Source organism: Thunnus thynnus, chromosome 5 (genome assembly GCF_963924715.1).
Source record: "Thunnus thynnus chromosome 5, fThuThy2.1, whole genome shotgun sequence".
Classification (NCBI taxonomy): Eukaryota; Metazoa; Chordata; class Actinopteri; order Scombriformes; family Scombridae; genus Thunnus; species Thunnus thynnus.
In genome coordinates, this window is record NC_089521.1 from 12,946,399 (window position 1) to 12,970,154 (window position 23,756).

At 41.7% G+C, this 23,756-nt stretch overlaps 1 protein-coding gene across 1 annotated transcript in view; it reads right to left on the bottom strand.

The window, feature by feature from the left end:
* Positions 1 to 5,926: 5,926 nt before the first annotated feature.
* The window catches only part of ldlrad3 (low density lipoprotein receptor class A domain containing 3), an 88,046-nt gene continuing 70,216 nt past the window's right edge, over positions 5,927 to 23,756 (bottom strand). Inside the window, exons 5-6 of the mRNA XM_067589332.1 lie at positions 8,783 to 9,185; positions 5,927 to 8,146 (exon numbers count right to left, since the gene is read on the bottom strand). Of these exons, the coding sequence (XP_067445433.1) occupies positions 7,966 to 8,146; positions 8,783 to 9,185 (584 nt within the window). The 3' untranslated portion in view covers positions 5,927 to 7,965. The remainder of the gene's footprint in view (positions 8,147 to 8,782; positions 9,186 to 23,756) is intronic.

Genomic DNA, 23,756 nt, shown 5'->3' on the forward strand with positions numbered 1-23,756 from the left:
TGCCTCACAAGTCTCTGGGGTCTCATAAACTAGCACACTGAATATGGACAATGCAACATGTGCTTTGTTTCTCTATACCAGGCCTTTCTCCTCATTAATAATTTTTTGTCTTCTCACATTTTCTGTATAAACCTTTTTCTCAACAGCATTCCAGGTTTGCTTAATTTCTTCTTTAATAGTTTATGGATTCCATTTCTCTCCCTATTCTGCTGTGTTGATTCTTAATCATCACCTTCATCACCAATCCACCTTTTATACATCCTTCTGTTTGGGTGTCTGCTTCTGTATCACTTTTTTTTTTCTCTGCCTCTCTGTCTGTCTCTCTCTCATCACCTCCATTTGTGCCCACACAGCTGCAGGGCTCTCTAACATCCATGACCAGCAGTGAGAGGTGCTCTATCAGCAGAGGGTGTGAACGTGACCAAGCGGGGACTTCCCTCTCTTCCTTGGGCCACAAAGGCAGGATGGCCTGCGACAGAACATCAGCACCAACAGAAAGGCACCCGCTTTTGTTTGCACTTAATGGATGCTGCCCATTCACTTATAAGCTCCCCTCCTCAATCTTAGCTCTTTTTTTTATTTTTTGGTTTCTGTCTTCTTTTCATTCAGCGCAGGCAGTGCCATAAAAAGCTTTTTTTTCTTTCTTTCTTCTCTTTCTGTGCTATCAGAAATAAAATCTGTGGTCCAGTTGCATTACAGTTGAGTGCACATGTCACACAAAAGTCAAAGGTGTCTTTGATGTCAACCTATGTAAATCTCCTACTTTATCCATCAGTTCCTTGCAGATGTGCCCTCAGTTCCCCTCCTCACCTGAGTTTTGCCGTTCCACTTCACAGAGCATCAGTGGTCAGGTCAGCAGAGCACGGTGAGCCTCGGCTTGTGGGCCCCTGAGTCAGGAGTTTGGGGGCCCCTACTGCCCCCCAGAGGGAGTGCCCGTGGAAGCAAGGGGAGGGCGAGGGCGGCCCCGTTTGACAGCTCAACACACAGGGTCTGCTGGTGACCAGGGGGCCATCGAGGGGGCCAAACTATACTGCTTTAGATAGCACCACACCCCGGTTCCATCCCCCAAGCCTCCGGGCTGTTGTTCCCTCGGAGAAGAGGGTGTGTTTGCAGGACAGACCAGGCGAGAAGAGGCAGGGCCCGGGACAAAAGACAGTCCTCCGGCCAGCACTGTTCTGCATGGTAGCGGCTGTATTCTTCTCCCCTTTTTATTTTGCCTTTTCTTTTCTTCGGGTTAGCTGCCTTTGTGGGGACGTGATGGAGGCCGGGGGGCAGATATGATGGATGGAACTGGGGGGCTTGGACGTGCTGGGGGGGCCACGGGGAAGACGGGGATGGAGGGGCCCAGTGTCGTGCTCCCTGTCTGAGAGGAACGTGCGAGGCATGGGGTGGCCCTGGGTGGTGGGCGGACTGAGGGGAGGGGGGGGGGGGGGGGGGTTCTATGTTGTGTGTGTTTCATTTTGAAAGAGTGTGGATGGAAATAGGGAGGAGGGAGCGAGCGTTGGAGAGTAGGAATGTGTAAGGGGTCCATACGGTGTGTATAGATGAGGACGTAGGTGTGAAGAACAATGTTACTGCAGGTGGGGAATTGTTGGAGATGAGAGTACAAGAATCACTTTTTAGCATCGTGGGGGATCCAGCTCCCCTGATGAATCTGCAAGAAAAGTCCACCACAAGCAAGCAGATCTGTTCTCAACCTGATACATACTGACCACTATGGCAAAAATGTTATAAAAATACGCTTATATGATGCACTTAAATGTCTTCATGAAATACCAGGTAATGATTTTTCGTACATCTCAAAGACAAAAATAAACTGAATCTATACTATTTTTAACAGGGAGAGAGTACAGGGTCGCACTGTGTGTGTGTGTGTGTGTGTGTGTGTGTGTGCATGTGTACTTGTAGAGTATGTGTGCGCATGTACTGGGTGCTGCTGTATGTGGAGCTCAGTTCTCTGGGGGGTGAAAAGACAGATGAGAGTACAGAGTTGGGATGAGGCCACAATATTTCATCATAGACAGTATAGAACCAGGACTGGATAAATTGTTTAAAATAATCATCATTTGCCAACAACATATAATACCACACATGTGGCACATGATGCTGCCATCAATTCTGAAGCTTCTCCCCTCTCCATATTTCATGTTTCCCATGTAATCTTTCTGTTTATTTTATCACATCATAAGGATGAGGAACACTAGTATTCTAGAATAGTAGATGAACCTCCTCCTCCAGTTTCCTTATTGCACCTTGCACTGAGGAATGTCCTCTCAGCAAATCAATGACAGCCCGCTGCTCGACTCGCTCCCCACTCCCACTGTCCACCTTGCAATGTGGAATGTCCTAATCCATAGAGATACATGAACAAGTGCTCATCACCCCAGGGACACCTTTCAGCAATATCCAAAAACCCCATTCATCCTCCTGACACCTCTCCATTCAGAGTATCTTATTTGACATGTAATTGAAAAAATGAATTTTGTGCTAAGTGGCCTGTTTTAAAAGATTTTTTTGCTGCTCTTTTATCTTGTAAACCAATTATTTGTTTTCAGAGATTGTTTGAAATGCTTCATGTCACTGAATGGGGCTTTAAGACAAACAGTAAAAGTAGCAACCTCATACCACTCCCACTGTAGTCTATCAGATTAACTGGAGTTCTTTGTTGACACATACAGACCACCTGCTGCATGACAACGTGACCCTACACTACACTTTCCCTTTCCTCTCACCAAGGAAGATAGCAAAACCTCCTCCTGGTGCATCACAGACAGGACACACAAAAAACAAAAAGGAAATCAGGACAGACGCCAATCTTCCGCCCGTCAGATACCAATCAGGGCCTGGCAACCTGCTGGCATCCCTCTGGAGGCCTGAGATCAGTATCTGGCAACATGCTGGTTGTCCAGTAGTAGGCAGCCTGGTGGCTGTCACCCAGTGCCCAGAGAGAGACATCCTCTTAGGGCTGGGACAAAGGTGGCTGGTCCTCAGGGATTACCCATTAGCATGCTAGTTTGTGTGTTTAACACTGGCCTGAATGGAAAGGACAAGAGCCAGCACCCTGGCCTATTCTTAAGCAGGGAAGTGTTACTGTTTCAGCTGCTAATGCCGGTCTGACTTATGCATATATACGCATACATGCATATATATGAGCGGAATTTATAGTTTCTATCGGTATGCTGACTGACTGTGACAGGGGGAATGATAGTTCTGCTGTTTTGAGATTGAGATCGATTGGGTGAAACAAGTTGCAGAAATGATAAACCTAAAATGTGTGATTTATTTACTAACCAGTTTATTTCTTTCTTTTTACTGAAAAAAGTTTTTAAGCCATAATTCATGAGACTTTCAAGGTTGATTCATAAAACTCCTTGACTGTGGAATGGAAGGACTGTTGGTCCTGTAGTGGCAATCAGACTGTGATATCAACTGATTTGGGAGCAAAAATAAATATAGTTATAGTAAATATAGTATAGTCAGGTTGATCAGTGTCTTTATTGTATGAAAGGGCGGCATGAACCTCTTAGATAATCTGGATGAATACATGTTTTAGAGTCTGTCCCATTCTGTGATTCATGCTATATATGAACAGGAGCAAGACATAGAAACCAAGTGTTTGTTGAAATTATTGCTGATTTTCTTATTCAGTGAAACAAGACAATTTCTGAATGGTGATTTAGCTTTCTGTGGTGTTGGGGTGACCCACAGTCTTTCTTTCTCTCTCTCTCTCTCTCTGTGTGTATGTGATTTAGCCTAATGATGTGTAAAGACGCCTGTATGGAAATGTGTATTTGTGGATCTTTGTGATTGTCTTCGATGATTGTGTTTTTGTGTGTATATGTGTCCGCGATTGTGTGAAATGCTCCTCTTTCTGTGCTGCTGTGTGTGTGATTATGTGCTCAGACTTGCTGGCTGGTGGCTGATAATAACACAAGAGGCTGTGTGTTTGTGGATCTCTTAGCCGAGGAGATTCCCACCGTGCTCAGCGTGTCTGGGCTCTGTATGTTTTTGGGGTTGCACGCGTGACTCCGCCAGCTGTTCTATTCTCCTGTTGGCCCCCTCAACCCTACCCAGCCCTCGTCCCTCGCCGACCCCCTCCTTCCCTCAGAGGCCTGCTCTTCATCTGATAAGGGCCGTGCTGGCCAAGCCCTCAGCAGAGCTCCTCAGAGCCCCTCAGAGCCGCTCCATGCTAACAATACGCCCTCCTTCCCCTCCACGCTCACACCATTTACATGTGAAAACACTGGGTCTTATCTCCAGTTCACTGGAGCTATGGCACAACAGCCAAGTGAGTGTATGTGTGCATGTTCACATATATGTGTGAGTGAAAGTGGCCTTGAGAAGGGCTGCATGATTGAGAGTGAAGTGAGCAGTGAAAATGAACACTTATGTGGTTAGATCTACATTTATATCCCCACTTGTGCTTTATTTCTTGTGTTTTTTCTCCCAGCAGAGAAATATTATCAGAAACCATGTGAGAAAATGACATATGCAGTAACCTCAAGTCTTATTTAGCACTAGTTGAAAGTGTTTCATTGACAGTTGGATACTAGCCAGCTTTATCACACTTGCACTATATCCTATAGCTAACATCTATGTTAATGCACAACAAAAGACTCCCAAGAGAGTAAAACTAGTCTCTCTGCTCCATCACCTTGGAATATCGCCATGATGTGTCTTAATAATAAATCTCATCTACATGAACATTAACGTCACCACTTTCCTCACTGCTACCGTAACAGTCAACCTTCCTTTTTCCTTATTGTCATCATTACTGTTCTTGGTGTCATTTCCTGTGGGTCATAACTGAAAGGACGTCATCCTCTGATCCAATGGACACACATTATATGTAGAAATTCTCTCTCTCCTGCCAAATCACCAGCTGCCGAGTAGAGAGAGAGCGAGAGAGACAGGGACATAGAAGCGTGCAGGCTTTTAATTAAAGTCTGTGTAGTTAAGGGCTCGGGCTAAGCAAACATGGGCCTCCAGCATCAGAGTTTAAGATGAGGTAAAGGAGAGCGGGTCGATGAGAATAAAAAAAAAAAACGCTGAGAGAGGAGGAGGGGTGGAGGGAGTGAAAATAGGAGATGTGTGGGGAAGATAAAAGATGACTATAGGAAGCGAGGGGCAGGTAGAGTGATGGGAAGGAATGGGTGTGTGCTGTTAAGAGATGGTGTCAAATGTTATCTGATGTATCATAATGCGATGCGGATATTGGGGTGGGAGGGGCAAGATGAGATGCAGGGTTTTTTGGGGGGACATTACAATTAAAATAGGAGGCCACTAGTGAGATAATATTCATTCATGTATTCACTGAACTAGGTGTCATAGCAGATGTAGATAGTTGCCATGAATCCAAGATATAAGTAGATATGAGCTTGAATGAAACATTTTTTACATAAAAAAGACATAACAATAGCTACTTCGCTCCTATATTTGACATGAAAGATTGTAAAAATGTGGCAGGACATGTTCCAGTTTGGCAAATTGAGCGATCTAGTGATGAGCTTTGTCCAGTATGGTGACACGGTGACATCTATTGGTGGAAATGTGGAACTGCAGGGCTCTGCTTGGCTGCCACTAAAGTAAACTTGAAGGCATAGAAGGAAAATTTGGATACTTGAAGAGACATAAAAGGTTTTCAGCTGAATGATAATTACTTTAGTCTCACTATTGACTAGTACTTCACACCAGCAGAAGGTTTCTAACAGTGATTACTACCGGAAAGCTTTCATCTTCTCCACCTACGCCATAGACTCAGATGGCATCCCTATTATTAAATCTTTATTTGGAGATGTGTGATCGAAGGTTTGTCTGTCAAGGTCACAGCTTGGTGCTACAGCTCCAGACTTTGCATTTTGATGTTATATTAAGTTGCTGAGAAGATTAATATTCCATCTCCAGAAAAACTCACAATGCACACAAGTTCTGAGTCAGAATTTTATATTACTTTCAATGTACAGAATACAGAGGAAAAAAAGATCATGATGTCACAAATGTGTAAACAGCTAACCTTATGAGAACAAATCAGAAAAAAAATGGAACTTGATCTTAAACATTTCTAAAAACAAAACAAAGATATGAACAACAGAACAGACAGACTGGTATAAATTTCGTCCTGAGAAATGCTTTCCAGTTTTACAGCAACATGAAATCTGTTTTACTCAATAAATCTTTACAAATGGGGGATATAATAAAGGTAGAAATAGTTGTGACACATAATTATTCCTTTGGAGGGTAATATCCTTGGGGAGAAGGTTAATAATGATTATCTTTGGTTTGATTGTTTTTCTTGTGCCTGCATTATCACTGCAGGCTCTAATAGAAAAGTAAGCACAACTACATTCATCTCTTTCTTTAAAGTCGCTTTAAACTAAATGAAAATGTTCTACTTTTAAATAGATTTCTTTACTTTTCCTGTTTTCTATTTACAGTGTTGAACCACGTTGAAATAAATGAACGAAGGTCAAAAAAGCACATGAACACAGATCCTTCAGATATGGATTTCATCAGTCATTAATACTACTGAGGCTGTATTTTCTGAATGACAAAAAAAAGATATATACATTTAAAATCTCAAGTAGAACTTGACCAATCAGATTTAAGACAAGATATTCTCAAATGTATGTAGTCATGTGACCTTTTGATTATATCCCAGATCAGGCTGCTGTTTTGGGAGGATTTAAATAGGCTATTTGGGCCCAGAAACACAACACATACAAAGGCACGAGGGACCAAACTGGCACATAATAAGGCCTTAACAAAATCCTTTCTATTAACTTTTTTAGTCTTTACATAAAAACATTATTGGTCTTCAGACAGAAATGAAATAAACAGTTTTATCTTTGCCAGCAGAGGTGGTTCTTTAGCTTAGAGGAATGATTTTTGAAACTCACATGGTAAAGATATATATATACTTATATAATTTCTGCTTAGCATTATTTCATTAAATCGCAATGGTCCTCTTCACATTTTTTTTTCTGGAATTTAGGACAATCAAGAAATACTGTTGAAAAATTGTTGTGAGAAAAAGCACAAAAACCTCCACTGATCTTTTAGAAATATATCTTGTATTTTTCTAAACAACTCAGTGGAAACACTTCAATGGATTTAGTTTGACGTACCACTAAGATGTTATAAAATGTTAATTTTCACTAGCCAGATAATAAGTTCATTTCCACGTCAACACTGAAAAAACAGATTTAAATCTCTGAGTACCTCTGATTAAGCTGCTTTTGTATATCCCAACCACATGTGTTTCACTCTTCCACAACATTTCTGTATATATGATTGAACTATTGTTAAAAGTGTATCAGCTTCAATAAGAATAAGGCAACATGTCCTTGCTAAAAGTCTCTAAATACAGCGAGTCCTCAAATGTAGCAGTCGTTTTTAAAAACACAGATTTTGTCTCGTTTTACTAGTATTTAAAAGTTTTAACACAATAAAAATCTCTTATCAACCCCACTATGGAAATATTATAGATGTGAAATGTAAAGGACAGTGAGGAATATGACAAAATGCTGCATGACTTTGACATAGCTCTCCGAGTGCTGCCAGAGTTACACACAGTACAGATTGCACTGTTGATTTCATCATGTATGATGTTACTGAATGACAGTTTAACTCCTATTTCTTTGAAGTTCAGAATCATATCATATCAGTATTTTTTCAGGGGGAACATAATTCAATTGAAATGAACTTATTGAATATTAACGGATGAAGGTGTAGTGCAGCCATGACTCCAGCAGGTGGAGCCAGCATACAAGATCAGTCTAGCAGGATGAGCTAATCTCAGTCCAGTGCTTCAGTAAGCCAAAGCAGAGAGTTTAGTCTCCCAGTCTCTCAGTCCCTGTTGATTCTTCTCAGCAGGTCAGTGCTGTGGACTGTCCTGGCCTCAAGCGGCCCTGCAGCCTGGTCCTTCAGTCTCTCATTTCTAACTATCAACAGTCTTCAAGAGAAGCACTACAGCTGGTCCGACTCCTCTGTGGAGTTTGAACTCGGCTGAGTGCCTGAAGCCACAGTTCTGGGTGTGGGCTGGCTCAAAGTATCTTGTGGGGCCTCGTATTGAGGCAGCTCGCCCTCTGAAGGAAGGTCCCTGTCTGGGAGGTAAGGAGGAGGAGGGAGATCAAACCAGGGAGGCCGGCTAGGGAAGAACAGAAGAAACAGATAGAGGAAGAATATGATGGCAGGATCATGAGCTATGTCATAAAGACTGTACAAGGAATATTATTTGACTGGGTTCAGCAGCTCACTTGTTTTTCTGAGAGAACAAACAAATCATTCTCTACATGTATTAATATCATTGTGCATTTTACTAAATGTTTTTAACTGATTTCTCTTTTTCTTTTTTGTAATTTATGATCAACATTTGAAAAGACATTAATACGACTATAATCTCCTCTTTTGTTTGATAATAAATGACTTTATGACTTTAGAGGACTAATCAGTTGTGCATTACCAATAACATGAGAAGTACTAAGACACTGACTGATATTTCAGATAGCATCCTGTGAGTTCAGATCTGTTTTGTGTATATTAAAATTGCTAATATGAAACAAAATGAGTAAATGAGATTTCAGTTTTATTATGTTGTATTATAATTTGATGGTAAATTAGATTATACTTTGCTAGAGAGACAGTTTTGAGTATCACTGTTTCTGCTTAATTCTATTCTGCTTATTTTGGTTTAATCATTGCTTACAGCAGAATTCCAACTTTATAGCTACACACACAAGATTATACATTTTTATACAGCTGTTAGACTCATTATTCCTTTCACCTGACATCCAGAACAGCCTGTGAGTATGACGGAGGTGAGTCCATGGAGAGTCCGGAGGGATACAGGGCCCCAGAGAGCAGCTGCAACGCCTGAGGAGTTGAGCTGTACTGGGCCGCCGTGGTGGGGGAGCCGGGGGGGATACCTGGACCTCCAGAATGGACGTGGCCCCGGTCCAAGATGACCAAACGGGACAGCAGCAGGGGCTGGTGGTGATGGTGGTGATGCAAGCTTCCTCTTACGCCTCTGGGCAGCAGAACGCTCCGCTTCCTCTGGTGATGGAGCACCAACGCCAGCAACGCCACCACCAAGACGAAGATAACGGCACTGCCGATGACGGCGTAGGTGATGCTTGGGTAGTACCGCAGACGATAGTCCAGTGTCACAAAGTCCTGCCCAGGAGCTTCTGTGGGGCAAGAGAAAGGAGATGAAGAGTTAACTGAGGAGGAATTAAGTAATAAGGAAGTAGGAGAATGGCAAAATAGGGGAAGAGAGGTGGTGAGGGATACACAGAGGAGGATGAGGGAAGGAAGGATGGAGAGGAAGAGGAGGGGAACAATATGAGCATAGATAAGGGAATAGGGGGTTGACGAAACAGGAGGATGAGTTCTGAAGTTGCAGAGCCAGGGGAATGGAGGAGGGAGTGAAGGAGACGGGCATGAATATCAAGCAGTAAATTGTTTTCAGGTTCATTTTGAAATGTATTATGTGTGATTCAACAGCCTCTGTTGGAGATGAGAGTTATAATAAGCAGAAGTTCTTCCAGAGCTAAGAGTTCCCAGAGACAAGGAGAACAAATGGAGCATAATGTACAGTGTAGAGGCAACTTTCAAGCCCCAAGTTCAAAAGCAGGGACCCCCACTCTTTATTATGAAGAACGAGAAAGAACAGAGAGGCTAAATAATTCTTTGTGAGGCCAAAACAGCTTACAGCAGTTTTAGATAAAAAGAGACTCAAGTTGCTCGGTGTTGCAGATGAGAGGAGGCAGAGGAACACCAGCGGCAGTCACAGATTACCATGTTGTGGGGAAGGGGTTGTCTGCAAACTACTTAGGAGTGCAAGGAACTTAACGTTCATGATGAGAGCCATGGCCAGCAGTAAAAAGCGTAGAGCAGCCAACTCGCTGCCTGAAATGAGGAGAGGGACTACTGTAATGCCAGAGAGCACTGCAGCTTATTATTCCAGATGGGATGAGGGAATAGCACTTAAACATTTCCGCTGACTGATATTACAGTGAGAGAATTTCAATCAGGCACTCGGGGTGAGGCTCATGTAAATGGTGTTTCAGCTGCTTACCGGCAGACAGTACTGTCTGCCGGTAAGCAGAGAGAGTGAGGAAGAGAGAGTGGAAGGGATCCTATTCATTATAGAGCTGCAGTCAGGCTGTGCTAATGAGGAATGAGCCACATAAAAGTATTTTACAGTTGCTGTTTCAGATCAAATTACACTAATGCCGCAGGGGGCTGTAAACATCAAACCTCTGTGTGCCTCGTAAAAGTTCAAAACACTCATTGGGATACTTTCTATGTTCTGTGTTCGAGGTTTTTGTGTATCAACGCCTAATGTGAACTGAAAACGAATCCCATCTCTGTCCACTAGCCATCATGCAGACACTTCAGGATATTGCCCAGAGAGCTTTGCCAGGAAATGACCATTTGAAGATATCATGAGATTGAATCAATAGTACGAAAATGCTTCTATCTGTAAGGATTACATTAGATCCCCTGAAACTGCTAAGCAGGCGAGCCTTTTTGGAGCTTATTGAAGTATTCCAGGCTTATATAGACTTACAGGCTCTTGGGGGATATTGTGTTTAGCACAGGGGTAGAGATTCCACCCACGTGTACAAGCTAGAGCTACAGGGCCCCAGAGAATCTAACATATGCGCAGAGCTCCAAAAAAAGTCAACTAGTGTGACCCTGTTATAGTGGGTTAAAGGTCTGATTCACATCCACATCACCAACTAAAATGTCCATAAAAGGCAACCCTCTCTTTCTGATTCCTATTTATATGTACCAGAGTTTAAATCATGCACTGACAGAGGTCACAATGCTTACTTTAAGGAATAGTTTCACAATCTTGGAAATACACTTATATGCTTTCTTGCCAAGAGTTAGATGAGAAGATCAAGATCTTTCAGACATCCGCTAAATCTGAACCTACAGCCAGCAGCTGGTTAGCTTAGCTTAGCTTAGCATAAAGACTGAAGACAGGGGTGAAGCCCTAGCTAGCTAGCCTGGGTCTTGGCAAGAAAGTGAATAAGTGTTTTCCCCAAAATGTCAAACTATTTCTTTTTTTTTTAAGAAAAAGGGGTCAGGGGTAAAAGAGACAGTCAAAGCTCAGTGTTTCTGGGAGCATTTGTGCGGACACACCAGAGAGCTATCATTAGAGGAGGGATTTTTCAGCTTGTTTCCTCTTTCTTCCAGACACCATGCTGCATCTTTCCTCTGTCTACCTGACCTTGAAGGCCTGGGGGAGTCTTTAGTAGTGTGTGTGTGTGTGTGTGTGTGTGTGTGTGTGTGTGTGTGTGTGTGCTCCCATACTGTTGAATTCTCAACAACAACCAGCCTGGCATACAGCCTATTAATGTACCAGTGTGTAGTCAGGGGCCCCATGCCTTAATTAAATCTAATCTAATTCAGATGCTCCACCCGCCCGCTTCCCCAACCAGGCACCAGCCAATAAAACAAGCCCCCTCGACCCCTCCCTTGTGATTTAAAAATTGGCCAGTCCTTCACACTACCAATTAATTATGGACTGGACTCTCAGCAGAGAAAGGCCAAAACAAAGAAGAATTATTTCCATAATTACCTAGTAACAAAAGCACAAATAAAGAGATCCCACCATTGCCACCCTCTGCTGCCTATCAGGTTTCAGTGCGGTAATCTGGGAGCGGAAAGAAACACACACAAAAGGAACTCATAATGCTGTAACATTGACAATGGAAGCCTATTTGGTACATTAGCGATGGAGGACTGAAAGGCTGTTTTCAAATCACACAGGAGATGAAAAGACAGGGACAGAAAGAGAAAGACACTGAAGCAGCCTCGTTTTCTGTCAGAGGAAAGAGGTCCAGTGTGTGTCTACCCCCCCGCTGTGTGTGTGATGGAGCTCCGCATTCTGTGTTTCAGCCTATTTTCTGCTCTTAGATGTAGCTATGGCACAAAGAAAGGTGTGATCTTCCTTTGCAAGGATAGGTGAGGGGGTCTCACAGTAACACAGGTAATTCAGATGTAAAAGAGAGGAGTCCTAATCATATACTAGTGCCTCTGCATGAAATCACCTGATACATTTGTGGACACACTTCATGCCCTTTGATAGCAGTACTCAGGAGGGTTATTGTTAGCCTCTACCTGTAAATTTCATTTCTGTGAAGAATGGATTCACACATCAAAGACCTTCATAGCTGAACCAGAACCAGATGTTACTGCCCAATGGCTGAACTACCTACTGTGCAATATGCTCATACCCCATACTTTTACTTGTTCAAATTGCATGCTGCTAACTGTTTAATGTTTATTTGCACACCGAGAGCAACTTGAGAACTATTTTGTATAGTCATTTTGTATTATATGTTATATTGTACTTTATAGTCATTTTGACTTGATTGTTTTAATATTGTTTTAATATCAGGGGGTGCCATCATAATTTTGTTGTGTTGTCATCCTGCACAGCAGTACAATGACACTAAAGCTTTCTTATCTTATGTTGTGTCAATCAAAGAAAAAAAGGGGAAAAGCTGCACACTCATAACTTAGATGCAATCTTTTTAATTGAAATCATATGGATTAATATTTGTGCACTTATTGCCTTCTTCAAGATTAAAGCCAGTGATAATCGAACCTATGACATACTATATATACTAGTATATAGGACAGGTGATTCAAATGAACAAACTTACAGGGCCACTATACTGGCTTTCATCACCCAAATCTCTTGTGATTGGTGCGCTCACACTACATAGACTCAAACGTGCCTGATCCTCCTAGCAACTCTGACTGTGTTACTTTGCACCCAATTTTATTTGATGGGACTGTCATGATCAAAGTTGGACATCAAAGTTCACCAGAGGCTTTTCTGTCTTGTCAAACTTGACATGAAAAGGCTCGAGCACATTTGTGTACAAGCTGCTCGGACACTGCTGACCTCAGAGAGGGTGACAGAAGCTTTCCTACGAGCTCAATTTCACACATTTCATTTCTTGTCTGACAACATAAGAAGATTTCAGTTGTATACTCTTGAAAGGATAAACATCTTGTGTCTGCACGTAGATGCACTTTAATAACCTCGCCCAGTGACATTGCACCTTTTACAGAGTGTCTATACTGTATTCATAAACTCATAAGCCATCTATATGTGGAGGCTTGGGGCGAGGGGGGGGGGGGGGGGAGGTGGAGGATGTAAGGTGCAGCCTTTCAACTCTGTCACTTTAATTACATCAGAGTGCCTTCTCCCCACATCTCTTCATCTCATACTCTCCCCTGCCACTCCTGGTTCCTTTTGTTTCCCCCTCTTGTTTCTCCTCTAATGCCTCCTTCTCTCTCTCTCTCAGCTTTGTGCTTTCCAGAGCTCTTTCCTCTACTCTCCACTCTCTATTCTGCTATGCTCCCCTCTTGTTGGTAATTTACAATCATGGAGATGACATGTACCTTACCTTTATGATATACAACAACTGCACTCAGGCTAGATTATGCACTCAATAAAATGCTTATCAACAGCAAAAAAAAAAAAAAACCCAACAAAAACATTTAATTCCTCTTCCAGTCTTTCTCCACTTTCTTTTTCTTTCCCTTTACACTATCTCATCCTGTTCCCTCTTTCACTGCCTTTTCTCTCCCTACTATTGTACCCCTCTCTCTCTCTCTTTTTTGCATTTCATTATCTCCCGCCTGCATCAATCTTATTACCACGGGCCCGGCATGAGAGGAGAGAATTATAGGGACATAGAGAGGTCATAGACAGTACAACAGTGGACAGAGGAGATGAGTTGAAAGAGCACAGAGACAGGAACAGATGTAGATGTGTCCACAGGGAGAAGGGAGAGAGATAGGCATAGTGTCTTTTGAAGTATTGTGTGAGCACATCTCATCTCGTCTAACACAGACTAAGAGAATTCTCCACACATGCAACTCCAACTAGCCTTAAATTACAACAGGCAGAGTCACACAGACCCCATGCTGTTTGCCTCCCGTAGCAGGAACACACTCTTTTTTGCCTGGATCCTTTTTTGTGCTGCTCTCTTCTACATCTTTATGACATCCTTTCTAAAACTGGCTAACAATCCTCATTTTCTTTGACAGTTTCCTTTTTTTCTTCTACTTCTACTGAGTGAAATAAAAGGAAGTAAAATGATACTGGAGATGTCAGGGTTGCAGGCTTAATTGAGCAAGGTCATACTAAGTAAAAAATGCAGACCGACTGATCTATCAGCATGGCCGTCCAATACAGAAATGCCGAAGATACTATATATTTGATGTATTTAAGAAAAAGTGATGCAATAGTTTGTCTATCAGAGAACACTTACAAGTTTATTTTCCAACTGCTAAATGTGCTGCGATGTCAATATTGTTGGTCACAATTCTTTAATAACAAAACAAAAAAATGTTGTTGAGGTTCTGTAAAGTTGTACTTAAGTACCGTGGTGCTTTGACCTAAATGCTAATGCTAGCATGGCAACATGCTCATGATGACAAGGCTAAAATTCTGCAGGTATAATATTTACCTTGTTAATCAGCAGTACCCACTAAGTAGAGCTGAGGCTGATGGTATGTCAGTACTTTTGCAGACCAGATGATGGCGCCACCAAACTTATTACAACTCATCCTAGGGGGGGACATGAATGTCTGTACCAAATTTCATGCCAATCCATCAAATAGTTTTCTAGATGTTTCACTAAAAAAACAAAAATGTCAACTTCACGGTGTTGCTAGAGTAAAATTGAGAGGATTACTAAAATCATTTGGATTCATCATCTGGGAACCATGAATGTCTGTACAAAGTTTAGATAGGTAGATATTTTTCATGATAAGTGAAAACTTTGACCTGCTGGTGGTACTAGAGCAGAAGTCAGAGGACCACCAAAGTCAGTAGGATTCATCCTCTGGGGACCATGAATATGTGTACAAAATTCCATGGCAATCTGCCCAATAGTTGTTATAGATCAAAATAATAAATAATTCATAAATCATAAATCAATTAAATTTTAAATCATCATGCTGTCTACATGATAAAAATCTAAATCACTGTATTCAAGTACATAAGTATGTACTTCTGTATTCCTGTAGATACTTCTTTAGAAAACACCACTTTCTCAACCACAAGATATATATTATAGTGCAGCCCATGAGCAATAAGTAAGGAAGCTTTCACATCAAAATATTTCTTAGTTGATATTAAAGTAACACAGAAATCCATAGAGGGACGCTACAGCGCAAGATGTGACAGAATATTGGTGCACACATACACGCCCACAAACACAGTAAACTGTATGCAGCTACTGAAGCAAAGTGAAGGCCGATGTTAGAGCACAATAGGCTATTGAGCATGCAGTGATTAAAACAAGCTCTGAAGCCCTCCTTTGTCTGCCTTTAATCAAACTATGCTGCAGATCAACTGTGGACATGCTGTTGGGTTGCTGAGATACAAAAAATGGAGCACATTCCTTTATCCTGATTGGCTACTTGCCACTGAATATGCTAACTAACAACTGTCAGAGTACGCTCATCTGAAGATGAATGAATGAAATAAAATGAAAAGAAGTGAGTGAATAAAAGACTTCACATATCTTAATTGCCACACTTAAAACACCTCTGAATAAAGGGAATGGAGATACCCCCCCCCTTACCGGCTCATTCCTGGGGGGAAAGATAGGGGCAGCACAGATGTGCTGTACTTTCCCTATGCACTGAAGACTCATTTCACATTCACAAAGTGCCATCGCAAAGTGGGGGGAAAAAGTAATCATCCTCTGGCTCCAGCATTCCAGGGTTTGCTGCTACGTGTCAGGTACGGCTGTCTTCAGCTGATAGAGGTTGGTCACAGCAGTGCTTTCCCTCATTGCAGAGTCACTTTGTCTGACGTTAATTACAGGTGTGGGGCTGCTGGCTCATTTGGCAGCTCTGTTGCTGCAGTTACGCCCACAACGACTGAGTAATAAAATGAAGCGCATAACCAGTGACAGGCTTGGCCAGCTCGTGGCTCAACAGATTAAGTCTGGTATGAGTGAAGGGACCATGAAGAGAGGAGAGGAAAGGAAAGGGGAGGAAAGGAGAGGAGAGGAGAGGAGAGGAGAGGAGAGGAGAGGAGAAGAAAACCACTAGGGGGCAGACAGTTCACATGTTTACTTGGCCACACACACACACACACACACACACACACACACACACACACACACACACACACACACACAATGCACACTGCATGTACTGGGTCGAGGGGTGTATCAGGGAGGGGGCACCATCTGGCTTCAAACATGCCTTCAAACAGATGCACGCACATGCAATGAACATACAGTCCCCACATACAGAATACATGTCAGGCACATACATCCATGACCATACCTTAAGTTCATAAGAAATAAAGTTCAAACACATGCACGCACCCACACACAGGCTGCTTTCAGATGTTCACATGAGTAAAAAACATCTATACAAACAAAATCCCAGAAATCCTTTCATCCCGGTCCAGAGCGAGCTAACTAAATCCATGCCACATGGTGGAGAAATCTGAAAAAAATGGGGAGGGGAAAACTACAAACGGCAACTTGTGGGTTGTTTGGTACACTCGTGCCTTTACTCCCCTTAAACTCCACGACTAGCACAGTGGAATCTACAGGGTGAAAAACAAACTCTTAAAAAGTGACTGTGGTGGCTATGGTTGCAATACTTTTCTAAAAAGCATTGTAAAACTGGAACTATCCTACTTTTACTCTCTTTCTGACCCCATTGACACCTGCTACTAAACTTAAATCTGTATCTGGAACATAACAGTCACTCCACTGCATTTACTCCTTACAATTCTATTACTTTCCTCTTGTCTGCATTCTGCCTGCATTGTGATTTGCTCACATTTTTTAATGCACGCTCAAATCAGGAGAGTAGGTGGAGAGATGGAAGGCTCGTCAACAAAAAACATTGTTTTTTGCAGTGAGGTGAAGTTATTGTACAGACTGTACTTTTTCTTCCTCTCTGAAAACAACAAGTTGCTTTTGCAGCAGCTGTGAATGTTTAACTGTTTTCTTGTTGACTTTGGAGATCAGAATTGTCCTTTTTTTTTGGTAGATTATCTTGGCTGGTAGCAGAGCAGAGCCTGCAGTGATTTTATTTCTAACCCATGAGCAGAAACCATCTCATGCAATCGAATCACTCTGCAAGCAAGATCAACTCCAGAGGTGGTCTGTTTGATTCAATCACATGCTGATAGTGTTCGTGTGCATCAGCACCTTCCATTAACATATAATTTTCTTTATCTAGATAAGACATCCAGATACAGATCAAACTTTAATTCCATGCATAAACGGGATCCATTTCTCCCCTCCTCCCAGCTCACATGTTTTCACTATTGCTCTAGAGATGTATGGTGTTTGTTTGTCTGCTGTATCTTCCAGATGAAACATGTCTGCTCAGGCAACACTGATAAATGGCTTTTGATACCAGCTTCTCTGCTTATAACCTGTGCTACACTGAGATATATTTTATCAAGCGGGGACCTGGAAACTCGATGTTCTCGCTGCGTGTTAGATCAAAGACTGTACAGGTCCAATGTCCTCTCATTGAGGGCATTGGATTTTTCATTAGGTGGCTGCTTGACACAATGTATCTGCAGTAAATGAAATACTTTATTGCTCTGACTTACACCCACTTTTTGAACCAAAGCCTTTTTGAGCAACTGCTTTCATAGAACCAACTGTTGGATATCAGAATATATGTGGCCGGTTGTAAATTTAGCAGTTTCATCAAAATGTTTAACTTCTACTCTCTTGAGCAATTACGGGTTTGTACCCTTTACCAGACCTGCCAATACTCCCGTTTTTCATATTTTTGTATTTTCACCCCTCTCTCGCTGTGCTCCCATTTTGTTGTTTCTCCTGGGAAACTCCGCCAATTTGCATAAGATACGTGGCAAACTCAGATAAACAGACAGACAGCTTTCATGTTATCAACTTAACCTGCATGATGTGGTTGTCTAAAGCGTACTGGCGGTGGATGGGGCACTACGGGCAAAGCAGCTGAAAATATCGCTTGCCTACATGTTTCTGCTTGTTAAACAGGTGGTTTGATAAAATAGGCTACCTTTGGCTTTTTACTTGTGACGGTTTTGTTGCACTTACAGTAATGAGTGTAACTGTCGTCAACTTGAGTAAAACATTATCCCCCACCCCCACCGCCAAAAAAACTTCCCGTATTTTGAAATCTAAATGTTAGCAGGTATGCCTTTACTTTAGTTTCACCCTTGTTGTCCTCTGTTATGTGTTATTGTTTTTTATAAATCCTCACTGCCAACAAATCTCCCCCTGGTGAGATATGAAAGATTGATTGATTGGATACTGTTCTGCCAAGCCACGCCGGGAAGCAAAGCATGCTCTGCAACAGGACTGTTCCAGATCCCTTCGGCATCCCAATATTAATATTCATATCCCATGCTGTCGTCCTGTTCCTGTTGCTGCGCCGTGTCATATACTATACGTCTGTTCTTGTTAGCATGTACAGAGAAGGAAAGGAATTAATGGGCAGCAATTGTGTGTGAATGTGTGAGATAGGGCTGGGCGATATGGACAAAATCAAATATCACAATATTTTTGACCAGATACATTGATTTCGATATTGCAACAATATTGTAGGGATGACTATTGGTGCTTTCACAAGATGTTTACATGATAAGATTTTTAATAAATAATCATCAGTAATGTGGATATAATGACTAAGTGGGTAAAGGCAAATAATAGAACAACTACAACAGTCTGGTAAGTTCAGAAAATTACATCACTGTACAGTAATGCAGCGTTTAAAACTAGGAAAAGACAACACCTGCGCCATACCACAATATTACAATATCCAAAATCTAAGATGATATCTAGTGTCATATCACAATATCGATATAATATTGATATATTTCCCAGCCCTACTGTGAGAGAGTATGTAGTAGTGTATATGCCCGCCTTTTGTTTTTCTCTTTAAGAACTTCAAAGTGTCTTTATGGTTTCCTGGAAAAGAGAAGTAAAAGTGCCAGGATATTTGTATTGTGTTTGCATATGTTTTCGTCTGTCTTTCTGCACTCTTGTCCTTCTGTCTGTCTTTATATTCCAAGGTGTGTGTGTGTGTGTGTGTGTGTGTGTGTGTGTGTGTGTGTGTGTGTGCACATGCCCACGCATGCGTGTGTGTGTGTGTGTGTGTGTGTGTGTGTGTGAGTAGAGCGCTTTGGGGAAGGGAGGTTTTCATGCTTCATCGGACCTCTATTTGCCTGTCCTGTAATAACTTGTCCGCTCCATTGCTTGCCACTATCAGACCCCCCCTCCCCCCTCCCATAACACTCAGTCACAGCTTACTGTGGGCGGCCAGAGGACAGGAGGGGAGGCGGGTTAGAGTTAATGGATGACTTTTGCATCTGCAGAACATCCACAGAGGAGGAGGAGGAGGAGGAGGAGGAGGAAGAGGAGACTGGAGGGACAGATGGGAAGGACATGGCAGGAAGTTGAAGGGAAGGTCAAAGAAGACAAGAGTCTGATAAATTTAAGGAGCAGCTATAGTATGTGATAATGATTAGATGATGACTGTGAAACAATAAAGAGCGAGGTTGGGGTTAAGAAAGTACTAAAGCTGACGAATTACATTCTAGTTGAGTACTGAGCATTTCAAATAATATATCAGACTGATCCAACAATGCAAACAACAGCTACTGCTTCACTATAATGATGATGATGACCATAACTGGGCTTCATATCAGTATTTTTCAGTATCACTATGTAGGTACCATTTCGGTAGGTGACACACATATATTGTCAAGGCAAGGCTGTCATCATTATGCATAAAATACAGGTTATACTACACAGCTATTGATGTCAGTACCAAATGCTTCAACTAGATCTCACACATCCAGTGAAATAATCAGTTTCAGCACAGATAGAGTAGAAAAGTCTGCTCACTGATTGATCTGTTGCTGTGTATTTCTTTACAAAACATCAGCCTGATATCTGCAGACCGCTGCTGGCTAGCATTAGCTACCCGGCAGGTAGAGACAGACTGAAAAAATTAAGGATGTTTTCCTCCCTTCTGTAACAAGCAGCCAATGAGGTGTGTTCAGTTTAAGCAAAGTTAATCTGAATTTCTAGTGTTACATTGATCTGCATTAACTACAGTCAGAAGTGATATCGTAGAATAAAGTAACCCCTAATGTATGATGATATGTACAGTAAGCATTTCTTTCTTTCTTCATATTTTATGAGTGGTGCTTGCTCAACAGGTGAATATGTGTATAAGAACAGTGAATGCAGCTACATTTACACAAATGTTGAATGTTAACTGTTTACTAAATGTCATTATATATTTAGGCAAATAGTTGGGTTCAAGCACTCTTTTCAGTATTTCTGGAGGGAGGGAAGGGATGAAGGGATGGTAACGGTTAAAATCTTTTATAAACCAGTGTCTAATACACCTTATTTAAAGCTTATGTGTTGCTTTTTAGAATTGTGGCTTAAATGCACAATGTCTTCCAAGCCTCAGTATTATGATATATTTGAATTATATTAAACTGATTTGTTGGCACATAGTAATAGTATCTTAGTCATACAATATCAGCATCTTCTTATTGTCTGTTATTACTGAAGCAATTATGCCTTCTAGTTAGAGGTGGTAAGAGACGAATATGGAGGCGAGAGAGGCGGCAGTGCACCCAGAGGAAGTTCATCTTTGCCAACAGTATTAAGCTGAGTGTCTGTGAGTGAGGATGTCAGGCAGAGGGCTACAGTAGGTAAGAGTTGGGCTGGTTAACATGTGAGGAGAATTTACTGAAATACACATTTCTTTGCATGTATTATTAATTAACTGTCATGTAGCAGTGTTTGAATCAACCTCGGTCATGGGTTTGTTTCACATACATACATTTTAATATCAAAAGAAGTAAAAGTAGTCATTCCAGGCATATGTTTATTTAATTATTTGCAAAAAAATTGCCTTTTATGAATTTGGGCCCCTGCCCCTCTAACACCCTCTGCACGTCCCTGCCACTGTAGCACTGTAGGCAAAGACTGTAATGTACTTTCCTGAATAAAAGGCTTTAGATGTTGGTGAAGAGATGGGCTATGAAAATCACTTTTGCTACTGTATCCCAGAGAGGCAGACTCAGCAGGAAGTGCAGTAACGAGGACGCGTCACTCATTGTTCTATTCATAACATGTTGCATGCCTCAGCTGAGTCGCACAAGTGGGAGTTTTTTTTTGAAACCCTTTCATTTGGGTAGCAAGGTTGAGGAGGGTGGGTTATTTTTTTCCTGGGGGAAAAAGGATGGACAAGAATGGGGAGTGTGAATGGTCGGTCAGGATCATTGAGAGGCTTTGACTATAAGCCCGTCCCACCAAACCTGACGGGTACAGTCACCATGGCAACTATTCTTTGGGGGCCGAAAGGTGAGTTAGGAAAGGGTGGAGGCGAGCCTGAGAGTGGACACAAACAGATTTCAAGTGTGCCAGGCGCATGTGCACACACAGATAATGCCCAAAGCCTAGATGTGATGGAGATGACTGATAAAACTCTCTGGAGATAAAAAGTCCTACTCAGGCCTGTGTATATGTGCAGAGAAAGGATCTGCAGGCTTAGACCAGCCTTTTCAGGAGGGACGGGAGACTATTATAAATCATAGCCTGCAGCTAGAGCGACAAAACAGCAGACAGGATGACATGCAGGAGTCACAGAGGAGTCACAGGCACATCTGACAGCCTCAGTGACAGGAGGCTGACATGGGACAATTGACTGTTCAGGGAAAATTGGTTTTGGTAACTTATAAAACTTTCATACAATACAGAATTGCACTAGTAGAGGTTGAATGTCGAGGAACAGCTCTGGCTGACATTCACAGAGAATTGGGATGTTCATTAGGTTCAAATGTGAAAACACAGACTGTGAATATCTTATAAAACGAATGCATTTTTTTTCTTCTTTGCTGAAACATATTCCTGTCGTAAGAATGATTGAACACCATTAAGTATGCCATAATCTGTTAAAATCAGTGAGAACTGAATTGTGCAAGCACAGTAATGAATTTAAATACCCTGCTTTCACGTAATCTATCATATGTGTGGCCTGGAGGGCAGGAGAGAGTGTGTATGGATGCATCTGAAACCATAACCATAAAACACCTGAAATCTAGGTTAAACACTGCCATTTCTTTCCAACTGTCCTCTAATTTAAAGTGGATTTATTAGAAGTCAGACACAAGGTCAACTGAAAAGTTAAACGGTTCTGGAGGCAACCTGACCGAAAAATATGGGGAAAGACAGTGTTTGATGAAGAGGAGGATAGGGCTGAGTTGATCATCAAATTAAGCTGTCACATAGTTTTTTGAAGAAAAACGATTATAAATATCTAAGAGAAAGACTATTTAAAACTAAACTCAATTACTGGGAATCTGGCAGCAGTAGCAGGGTGTTTTTAACATGACTAGTCTTCTAATAACTGAATAGTAGGACAGTGAGGACTGTGCAGTGCTGCCATGTTAACTATGACATTGATTCTTTCTTTTTGCTCATCACTAATTGAAGCATCACTGTCAAAACTTTGACTTTCAACAATTAGGTATGCATCTTTTCCCAGATTGTGAAAAGCATCATATCGGTGGTTTTGAATGTTTTAATCTGATGGAGCTGCACTTATGGAACGTCTGGAACATTTGAAACTTGAAACTGTGTTGTTGGGAGGCCAGACCTGAAAGAAGCCCACAGAGACGGCATGAAAAATATGTCCATCTTCCATTAAAACACACGCAGCTCACTGTCAAATCTCTGGTGTCGTAGTGCCCTTGAATACACTAAAAAGGAAGAGGTTTTAACAGTCTTGTTTTGCCAGGAAATCAATCTAAAAACCCTTTCTGCTTACAAATATGATCACCAGTAATGAGTGGCGTGCAGTTGATGCCTATAAATAGTGCTGTAAAGGTACATGCAGTACTGTAGTTGTCACTGTATACTGTAATATATTTGTGTAAATGCTTGTAGTTGGACAGTGCTTATCAAACTCTCCAAAGGGACCTATCCCCAGATCCACACACTGCAGCGATCAAACTAGTGCGTGTTGATTTCTGCTTGTTATTAGTTGAGTGTGCAAGCTGCCAGTGTAGATGTCAGTTTTATTGATCACATAAGTGGCAGTTAAGTCATCAGTCATTCTTGGGCTGCCACTCTCAGGTTCACCTGCTGTGTTTGTTCCATAGCACTGTGGTGGCTGGCGGGTTTCTACATGAGATTAAAACTGGTTAAATTGGTTGCTGTGGTGCAGCTTTTTGTGTCAGGGCTGAAATTATGACAAACAAAATGTACTTTGCTTGTATTTTTGTTAGTAACATCCCTATAGTGTGTTGAATTCTGTGAAAAGAATCAATTTGTGAGCATTATGTGACATTTTTTAGTGCTTGTGTAGAAAGTTACTTTGAACTGGGAGTTAAAATCCAATTATTTTCATATTGCTCAGAGTAAATTAACATACCCACATTTCTGTATCTGTCAAAAGCGGAACACTTGATGTTCCCTTCCCAATAACACACAAGATAATGTGTTATAAGTTATATTAAACTGAAGACTAACTGTCAAAATGAATTGTTACTTGGGATTTTTATAGTACCATGAGTAAATGCGGCAGTACTCTCAAGTTTAATTGTGACACACAGAGTGCACTCATGAAAGCCACACATACACTCACAAACACACCCAAGAACATGCATGAGCACACAAGCAAAACATTCCCCTTGGTAACCTTATCTACTGAGAAGCTGT